This window comes from Sinocyclocheilus anshuiensis, unplaced genomic scaffold (assembly GCF_001515605.1).
Source record: "Sinocyclocheilus anshuiensis isolate Anshui unplaced genomic scaffold, SAMN03320099.WGS_v1.1 scaffold638, whole genome shotgun sequence".
Classification (NCBI taxonomy): domain Eukaryota; kingdom Metazoa; phylum Chordata; class Actinopteri; order Cypriniformes; family Cyprinidae; genus Sinocyclocheilus; species Sinocyclocheilus anshuiensis.
Genome location: NW_015546035.1, coordinates 68,370 through 79,081, shown reverse-complemented (window position 1 = coordinate 79,081; position 10,712 = coordinate 68,370). Strand labels below are relative to the sequence as shown.

At 38.5% G+C, this 10,712-nt stretch overlaps 1 protein-coding gene across 1 annotated transcript; it reads right to left on the bottom strand.

Annotated features, from left to right (window-relative positions):
* Positions 1–316: 316 nt before the first annotated feature.
* On the bottom strand, positions 317–10,088 carry LOC107698838 (probable Bax inhibitor 1). The gene is made up of 10 exons (XM_016499962.1): positions 9,940–10,088; positions 7,222–7,310; positions 6,900–7,008; positions 4,873–4,990; positions 4,738–4,786; positions 1,348–1,445; positions 1,184–1,263; positions 1,009–1,109; positions 714–789; positions 317–616 (listed from the first exon to the last, which is right to left on the bottom strand). The coding sequence occupies exons 2-10, from the start codon at positions 7,275–7,277 to the stop codon at positions 593–595; spliced, it is 711 nt and encodes a 236-aa protein (XP_016355448.1). The 5' UTR covers positions 7,278–7,310; positions 9,940–10,088; the 3' UTR covers positions 317–592.
* Positions 10,089–10,712: the final 624 nt, after the last annotated feature.

Genomic DNA, 10,712 nt, shown 5'->3' with positions numbered 1-10,712 from the left:
ATCTGTGATCTCACTGATAAATGCATTAAAGTTAGACTTGACTAAATCAAAATAAAACTGGCACTAGCAGCTACAAAACCAATTTAATGTGACAATGTGGCAACAAAGAAAAAATATAAATGAAGCAATGCTATAACCACAAAAAAGCAGTTTAGTGAGACAACTATGTTATGATTAGAATGTATTTATGATATACAATTTGATATTGTTCAGAGTATGGGGTAAGAAAGTCTTCTATCATCTAGCAGGCAACAACTCCATTACACTCAAATTGTATGAACAATATTAAATCTGTTTTGTTTTTTAATGAGACTCCATGAGATTCCTTTTCTACAGAGCTCTGAATTCTGCTTCAGAGAGTTGCAGTAAGTCAAAAAAAATTTAAGTTCAACTTAAGCTTTTAAATAAGATCTCAAAATCTAGTCAAACATTAGATCATTAGTCTGACAACATATCCAAAGCCCAGTAACTATTCAAAAATAAAATTAAGACACCATTTCAAATCACATTAAACAATCAAATTATGTAATCATATTCATAATGAAGCTGCTGACATGTATTCAGCTCACAGATGTTTTCACTCTTATGAAAATTACTTCTTCTCCTTCTTCTTTTCCTAAAAAAATAAACAAGTTAAACATGGAACAAAACAGAAATAATGATTGTGTTATTGACAGCACAGAGCTGATGCAAAGCTATGATGTTTCAAATACCTTCTCATTCATAGAGAGAATGATAACAAGCTTTCTGAAGATGGTCACAAAGTCCAGGAAGAGGTCAACACAATGCCTTCATTTAAAAACAAAATACAAACAATGCCTTTTAGCTAGTGCATGTTAGAATGGTTAATTAGCAAATATTAAATAAATTAATTTTTAGCAACAACTAATCAACTAATTTATTTATTAATTCATTCCATTTTTACACAACAGGCCTTACCATACACCTTACATTATATGATGATAATTATTAATATATTGGTAAACGCAGTAAACCTCTATGCCTTACCAGATGTAATCTTTGTCTCCCATTTCTGCCTTCTCAATGATTAGCTGAGTGTCAAACAGCACAAAGCCACACATGATGGCCAGACCCAGATACACATGAGCCTGAAACAACAACAAAACTGTTACACAAAGTCACACAACTTCATCGCCTGCTTTCATACAGTCACATCATATACCTTAAAGACCATGGCTGAGGCGAAGAACATATTGAGGAAGGAGACGAGCAGAAGAACAATCAGCCCTGACATCAGAGTGCCTTGAAGAAAAATAAATCAAAACAAAATTACAGGTCAAATTAAAATCAATGATCAGCTGAACTAGCAGAGGTTTTAATGTTTACCTCCCAAGAAGAGATAACTTCTGCGCTTGGCATAGAGGGCGCTCAACGTGAAGCAGGCAAAGATGACAGAGGTGCCCAGGAAAGCAGTCAGGATGATGCTACAACAATGAATAGCACAATTGTTGAGACTAGGGCTTCTTTATTTATTTATGCTTTTATATCAAGACTACAGAAGAAGCAAATCATCGGAAAAAAACGGCAACTCTGAGAACGCCAATTCAAAATGCAATCAGACTTAAAGCTGCTTCTATGCCTCTGAATATGGATCAGAGTCAGCATTTCACTTGCGATCCAATAATGATATTGTGTATAATCACTAGAGCCCGACTGATATGGGTTTTTTGGGGCCGATACCGATATTGGGGAGTAAAAAAAAAAAGGCAGATACCGATATATCGGCCGATATTCTGTGTGTATATTATATATTAATTTACTGCTTGTTTTCTTAAAAAAAAAAAACGAACACTTGCTTAATCTTTTTGTATTCTATGTTTTGTTTTTATTTCTTATATAATAAAAAAAAAAAACTTTCTACGTGTACTGCATTGAGCTAACTGAGACTTGTTATAGCACTTGCATATCATTGCTCTTTTGTTGATTTTGATTGCTTCCATTGTCCTCATTTGTAAGTCGCTTTGGATAAAAGCGTCTGCTAAATGTCTAAATGTAAATGTAAAATGTAAATGAACAAGAAACCTCCTTACTGAAGGGAAAGTGTTGGCTGGTGTCACTATCTCACGAACGCGCTGGCGGATCTCCACCAAATTCGGGGGATCCTTTCAGCTCGAGGAGCCCTCTCGAACGCCACCCTCCGCGCGTCGGTAGCCCCCCGGGATCGCTAGATCAGTCTGCGCCAGACCGCGAATAAATTCTTTTTTTCATGCATGACCGGGTGTTAACCATATCTTCTACTGATTGAGAGGAAATACTGCAGTATATTGACTTAGAATGCCCTATTTTACTGTCATGATGAGTGAATATTGTCAAAAAATACCACACTAAATAGTGACTAAACACGACCCCTTTTAATACATGTTAACCAGGAGTCACTCTCATTTATAATCGCGGCATCGTCTGATAAAATCAACATGCATGCGGTTGTTTTGGCCATATTACTTTTTTGTCTCATGCAGCGCACTGCCTGCGTCTGAGTAACTAACTAAAAAAAACAACAAACAAAAAAGTGCATGTTCATATTTATAATTCATGGTATAATTAATATTTATAATATATTTATATTATTGCGGTATTTTAAAAATTCATATCATAACAAAAATAAACACCGGCATTCGGTATGAACCGGTATACCGCCCAGCACTAGCAGTATGTAATAATGGTGGTCTAAATTCAAAATATTGTTTTTCCCACCCCCTCCTCCTCGGACTCAACGCTCATGCGGGTTGTCAGATTGAGGACTAGGGTTGGGTATTGTTTGGGTTTTTTTCGATACCGGTCCCAAATCGATACTTTTAAAACGGTTCCGGTGCCTAAACTGATACTTATTAAAAATGATGGATTGGCCATTAGCACTATAAACACATGAATTTTGGGCAATTAAGAAATCCACATTTTTGTAGGTCCAAAAAGAGGACATGTCCGGGGAAAAGAGGACGTATGGTCACCCTAATTTATAATCTATTGCTAATCGATGTATTCTTTTTAAAGTAGCATATGGAACAAATTTTTTTTGCCTCATTCTGTGACAAGAAGCCACATCAGATCACAAAAGGAAGCATTTGACTGGTGTTGTGGAGTAAAAAGGTTATAATGTTCTCTTTTGTTGGACAACAGGTTTAGAAATGTGAATACAAGGGAAGTTTAGCTTTAGGCATGTTAATTTAAGCATGTTTAGCTTAGTTAACGGAAGGCTACCTGCTGCCATCAGAGCAAGTGTAATTACTGCATTCACGCGCTCCTCGGATGTGCTCGTTTCCTGAGTTGTGCTTTTAAGTCAGAATGTGAAAACAACATGGACACTCTCATTACTACAAAGATGTGTTGGATTTATATTATTAGAGCTTTCCGACTTGAGTTCAGGTGCATTTTCTCAGTCGGGAAATTATTTTTCACGTGCGGTGCCGGTGATGATGCTTCTTACGTCCGTTTCGAAGAACCAGAGGACACATATTTCAATCGATCGCTCCGGCATGGCACCGAAATCTGCGTTCTGATTCGGTTCTAGTACATACCGGTAACATAGGTACCGTGCCACATTGGTACCGGGTTTCGGTACCCAACCCTATTGAGGACACGCAACACGAACGAGCGCAACTGACAATGGAAGGTGACGAACCTTATACTGTAAACTGATGAGTTGATTTATTCACGTTTTAATATGCCTGTTGTCACGGAGCGTTTTATATGGATGCCGAGGCTTTTTAGGTCTGGTAGAATCTGCAATCTCTGACTCGTTTGCTCACTTTTATGGCTATAATACACAGTTTTCCGCTCTCTGGCAATCCGGGGTGTTGAAATCCTATTGGGTAAACTGTAAGTGGGCAGAATCACACAGACCAAAACAAACACGGAATGCACATTTTCAAAGTAGAATATCTGGCTGTAGCATTGTTTTTTCGGAGAAACAAGTATGGGAACTTAGCATGATTTCTGAATACCTGCAAATATATTATGGTGTTTTTATGCTTTAGTGCAGTCAAAATATTACCTACAGCACCTTTAAAAGTAATCCTCATGACTCCAGTCCAGCAATTAACGTCTTGTGAAGCCAAAAGCTGTCTTTGTAAGAAACAAATCCACCATTAAGACGTCTTTTTAACTTCAACTCTTTGCTTCTGCCAAAAATAGTCCATAATCAATAATAACATTTCCTCTAGTAAAAGTCAGTCTCCTGTTGTCTCTCACACCAAAATCTACCCAAATATTTGTTTAGAGCTGTTTTGGACTGTTTAAACAGTGCTCAATCTGTGCAGATTTCTCTCCTGATTCAGACCAGACCACTTTTTCACTGGAGGAAGTGACTCATATTTTTGCCAGACGCAATAGTTTGAAGTTAAAATGTCTTAATGCTGGATTAGTTTCAGCTTTTGTCTTCTCCAGATGTTAACTGATGGACTGGAGTGGTGTGGATTACTTGTGGATTATTGTGATGTTTTTATCAGCTGTTTGGACTCTAATTCCGACGGCACCCATTCACTGCAGAGCATCCATTGCTGAGACACTGATGCAATGCTACGTTCAATGCTCAAAATCTGTTTCCATGAAGAAACAAAAGGGTCTAAGGGTGAAGGTGTGTACATTTTCAGAAAATTGTCATTTTTGGGACAACTATTGCTTTAACAATCAGCTCAAAGAAGCAGCTCATCAAAGTACGGCTGATTTTTTTTAAGATTGGCCCAATAGAAAGTAAACCCTTTGCTCTGGGAATATTACCTCGGGTTGACGCTAATGACGTAGTCCATAAGCGGGCCGAGTCCAAGACCTGTTTGAGGATTGACATGATACAGTAAGTTTTTTGAACATGATCTAGGAAAAGAAGCTGTTAAAAAAATGTAAATAACTTCTCACCTGTGAAGAAAGCAAAACCAGCGAGGATGGCCAACCTCTTCTTCTCTGTCTGAGGGCTGTGAGGGGTCATGGCAAGCCAACCCATCATAGCCAGTGATCCAAGCATGGTCAGCCCACCCTGAAAGACAATATCACGATAACGCATATTAGAGATCCGCTTTACACGAATCTGTCCACCAGGTGAGGTCCTGCAGTATTATATGCTCTACTGCAGCACCTTGTGAAAATATTCGTTCCCCTTCATTTTTTTATTTCATGTTTTATGTTGTTGCCTTATGTTAAACTACTTTAAATTACTTTTTTTCATAACAGTCTACAGTCCATACACCATAATGACAAAACAAAAAAACAGATTTGTGACAACTATATTAATATTTAGCAAATTTATTAAAAAGTTATGGGTATGAATACTTAAGCAATGTACTCATTTCAGTTTTTCCTTTTTAATAAATTTGCAATGTTGTCACAGATCTGTTTTTTGCTTTGTCATTATGGTGTATTAAGTGTAAAAATGTATGCGAAAAAGTCATTTAAAGCAGTTTAACTTAAGGCAGCAACATAACAATATTGTGAAAAAAATGAATGCTTTTGCAAGGCACTGTATATGCGGATGATATCTAATGTTCTTTATGTTCAGAGTTCAGACATTAACAATCTGGTGTTCAGAAAGCGAATGCGACACTCTGTGATCACTGCAATAACTGGAAACTGTCCTCACAGCCGTCTACACTGGAATCTCATGCCCTGATGCTTTATTACTGAATGGCATGCCACCTTATGCATGCTTTTATTTAGTGTTTTTGGTCATGAATGAACAAAACTCACTTACATACAAACATGTCAACTACACGAGGTAACTTTCAGAAAAAAAACTTGTCTTCCCTGACAGATTTATATTCATACAATATTAACAGGTTTAGTAAAGAAGCCCCTCTCTAGACGTAATTTTTCTAGCTAATAGGCAGACCAGTACATTGTTTGGTTACACTTTATTTTAAGGAGTCCTTCTTACAGAGCAATTACACAATTAGGTACTGAATAATATAAATTAATAACATATGCTTACCATATAAGGATTAAGTTTTGGTTTAGGGTTAGTTATATGTAATTATTAGAGCCCGACCGATATGGGTTTTTTGGGGCCGATACCGATATCGATATATCGGCCGATATTCTTTGTGTATATTATAGTACAGTACCAGTCAAAAGTTTGGCTTTCCCATTCGAGGGTCCAAATATTTGACTGGTACTATACAGTATATAGAATACAGTAGAACTGGAATCATGGCGGAATATCATGTGAAGTCTACTTCGCAGGGCACCTACGGTCGAATAAGACAACGCGTGAATGCTGCCTGAACAAGAGACCTCCTTACTGAAGTGAAAGTGTTGGCTGGTGTCGCTATCTCACGAACACGCCGGCGGATCTCCACCAAATTCGGGGGATCCCTTCAGCTCGAGAAGCCCTCTCGAACGCCACCCTCCGCGCGTCGGTAGCCCCCTGGGATCGCTAGATCAGTCGGCACCGGGAATTTAACCACCCCTAACTCCCGAACCCCGGGGCTATCGATGCGGGGGTGGTCTCATTCGAAAGCGGGTCTCTAGACGTACACTCGATTCGCATTCGAGAGGGTTCCTCGAGCAGACCATTTCCCCCGAATTTAAGCTTTAAAGCGTTTCATCCAGGTTGCCAGTAGCAAACAATGGAGCGCTGAACAAACTAAGTAATTACACCATTTCAAGAATTTTATCTGCGTTATATGTTCTGTAAAAAAATTTCATATCGGCGACATGCTCATATCGGCCGATAATATCGGCAAAACGATATATCGGTCGGGCTCTAGTAATTATGCATAATTTAATGTTTTGACTATAGTAAGTACATGAAACGTGTTGCCAATTTTTTTCAATACCACTGAAAAAACAAACACATGGTATGGTTACCATCAATTTAAATACCATGACATACATGAAACCTACTTCCAAACCCAACTGCGAGTGTGAGGTGCGAAGCATAGAGCTGTTACCTGAAACAGACTGGTGATGATGTAGACGTAGGAGCCGGCGGCTGCCACCAGCATACACACAGCCAGACTGGCGTAAACATTCTTCAGGTGCTGCTGAGTCGAGTGAGAGCTGACCAGAGAAACACACAGACAGATACGAATCAGAACAACACTTCAGTGCTGACACTTACAACAGCTTTAACACATTATTCCTTCTGCTACAACTTTTTATACAATTCTAGCTATTACAGTGTAGATACAATGAAATCAGTATTATGTCATGACTATCAAACAGACCGGCACAAGCATAAAAATGACACTGAGGTGATCAAAACACACTTACATTTGAGAGAACTTAAAGAGAGCATCAAAGTTTATGGTGCGATCAAACACGTTCATTTTTCTGCTGCTTTAGTGATCACAGGAAACAACCTACATGAAGACACAGAAAACAGAAGCAGCAATTTTTCACTACTCTTGATCATCTGTGTAAACAACATCACTGACCCGAAATCCATCAGAACCAATCAATAGGGCTGCATATAGAGTTCGATACTTTTTAGGCACCGACCGAATTGCCTCAATACCAGAGTATCGAAAAATGTCTTGTTGTTCGGTACCAAATTTTGATACCTAAGGGGTTAATCTCATCAAAGTCAGTGAGCCAATAAGCATGCAGCATGCTTTATATGCCTAAATCAGTGATAGGCTCTGGCGAGGAATCAAGGAAAACGCATGGACGTGACCATTCATGCACACTGTAGCATCATACTACACAAGACATTAAATTTATACTATGCTTTTACTCAAAACTCACTTTAAACCACCATCGAGTGTTTGTAATAACTTCAGATTGCGTTCTAGTGTGTTTTTTTTTGTCATATAAATGTTACTGAAATATGCTATTTGTAGCCTTCTATATCAAGCTAATCACTACACCTGCTAAGCATTTCTCATGTAAACACCCTGTATTATGAAAATAGGAGGAATCTCATGAAAATCACATACAACTCATATACTGTCGTAATCGTGTTTATTAGCTTCATGTTTCATCTGTAGAAACATTTTTCTGGGATTCTTCTATACAGAACTTAACGCAGAAGTTTAATGAACATTTTTGTTGCTTTGTGCAGTGGCGCAGGAGATGAGTCCGAGTCTGTAAAAACCTTAACAAGCTGAGAAAATAGTTTTATGAGGTAATGCGTAATGTAATTTTGTTCAAAAGGATTTCATAAAATTGGTATTGAAAAAAAGTATCGTTCAGGAATCAGTATCGAAAATTTTTGAACAATACCCCGCCCTACCAATCAAATGGGCCTGTTCACTACGAGCAGTGAACATCTGCTACACCAAAGGAATATATAGTCTAATAACTTTTTTTTTTTTTTTTAAGGCGTATAATGGAAACGGAAGGCGTATAGTGGAAACGGAAGGAGTATAGTGGAAACGGAAGGAGTATGGTGGAAACGGAAGGAGTATAGTGGAAACGGAAGGCGTATAGTGGAAACGGAAGGCGTATAGTGGAAACGGAAGGACTATGGAGGAAACGGAAGGACTATGGTGGAAACGGAAGGACTATGGTGGAAACGGAATGAGTATTATCGGCTTTCAAAAATAAAGAATTATCGGTTATCGGTATCGGCCAAAATGTTCATATCGGTGCATCCCTAGTGGAAACGGAAGGCGTATGGTGGAAACGGAAGGACTATGGTGGAAACGGAAGGACTATAAATGTGTTATAGGGATAGTCAACACTATAAAAGATGGCACTTAATCGTCAGCTTCAGTGGCATAGATGGTAAAGCGCACACCGTGGTCTTTTTGACGCGATCGACCCGGGTTCGAATCTGCCTTTTACCGAACTTGAACACTACAAGTGTGTCCCATCAGGTAATGAAAAGTTCGACACACACTTGTGATCTTCTTGCTCACTTGAACACTTGGACCAAATACAGGAAATACGTCATAGAAGTGGTCAAGTGGTCAAGTGCAAAGACCGCAAGTGTGGGTATTTGGACAAGGCATTCAAATACTTAAATACTACACAGACCTTTTGTCAACTAAAACTTGACCAAGAAAAGCAGGATAAGGTTGACTAAATATGACAAAAACTATCAAGGATAGTTTACCTAAGAGTAATAATAAAAAAAATAGCTGACAAATTTAACAAAGTAATAGAAATATGCAGTGAATCAAAATATTGTGTTAAAGGTCACATTTTTTACTTGTCATGAAAGGATTGCAGGAAATGATGTCATTATGAAAGTTCACTGTGAAACATTATCATTTCTTCTTTTTTTCATTCCTTGCTTTGACAGTTTCTACTCCTTGGTAAATGTTAATCAGACCATTATTCCACGATAAGTGTTTTCACACGTAAATGGTTTTCCAGAGTACAGGCAGCCTGACCTTTGGCCTCACCTGGAGATCTGCCACAACATTACACAACCATCAGCCTACATTACGCTGAAATGGACGGAGCAAATAAAGATATTTACTAAACACCTTTAAATAGCTGTCATTTCAATCCACACACATGAATTACGGACATGAAGTCATCGAAAGATCAACACTGAACTTCCTCATGGATAGTGAAAGTAAAAGGCTACACAAATCTTTGACTGTCGCAGCATAACGAAAGTACACCGAAAACACCATATTTGTTTTTACCAACTACAAAAACAAATATGATGATCAACCCCGCTGTGACACTAACTTGAAGCACTCGATCAGCACACACACACACACCCAAACACACACTCTCTCACACACACACACACACTCACACACACACCCAAACACACTCTCTCACACACACTCCATCAGGACAGTCAAACAGGCATTCGAAACGCATTGAATAGCGTGTTGTAACAGCAGCTGGAGCTCGCAGAGGTGATCTGTAGCTGATCGCGTTCGGTTCTCAAAGCCTCGGATCGTGACGTGCGTTTTAATCTTCGTTTCCGCGACGCGCTCATTGCGTTACGATTAACGTTACTCACAATCTCTTCAGTCACACACACTATTTCTCGGCATTCTATAAACATTAGGCTCGTTTTATTACCATAAGATGTGAGCGTGTGTCTCTTCCCGTCTGCTGTTTTTCTGAAGGCCTGGATTTGGACTCTCGACCAGTCTAAGCTTTCTTTCGACACGTACAGCGATTGCCAAACAACGCGATGGCGTCACTCTTCTGCCTCTTCTTCTTTTGTGTTTAATGGCGGTTGGCAAACCAGCTTTTGGTGCATATTCCGCCACCTACTGGGATGGAGTGTGAGGCGATGATATCAAGGAAATGCTAATAAAAAATATAAATAAAAATTCCTTCTACCTATATTTTATTATATACATTTGTTATTTTCAGAAAATTAATGAGAGCTTTATAACCTTTATGAGAACTGTTTAACACATTCAGTAATGCCATAGAATTAATGCCGTCAGATTTTAAGTCCTCTTTTAACTGTATTCTTTCCCTTTCATATGCCCTACAGTTAATCAGCACATGCGCTACAATTTCTGGAAGTCCACAATGATTACACTGACCAGATTCATGTCTTCCTATCATCTGGAGGGATTTATTAAGAGTAGAGTGTCCAATTCTCAATCGAGATATAACTGTATCATCCCTTCTATTACCATAAGCAGTTCTTACTTGTCCTACTTGTTTATTTATATTATACAAATGTCGCCCTTTGTTACCTTTATCCCATCTCTCTTGCCATATCTTTCTGACAGCTACTTTAATTAAACCTTTAATTTCAGATTTACTCAAGGGTATATGTATGTCAATATTTGTGTGCTTAAGAGCCTGTTTCACTATCTTGTCTACCTCCTCAT

What these genes read in the sequence shown, in the direction of transcription:
- LOC107698838 (XM_016499962.1), bottom strand. Translation starts at nt 7,277, where the DNA reads ATGAACGTGTTTGATCGCACCATAAACTTTGATGCTCTCTTTAAGTTC. An exon ending in TCATCACCAGTCTGTTTCAG is followed by an intron (nt 4,991 to 6,899) that starts GTAACAGCTCTA and finishes ATTGTCTTTCAG; the next exon opens with GGTGGGCTGACCATGCTTGG. An exon ending in CCTCAGCCATGGTCTTTAAG is followed by an intron (nt 1,110 to 1,183) that starts GTATATGATGTG and finishes TTGTTGTTTCAG; the next exon opens with GCTCATGTGTATCTGGGTCT.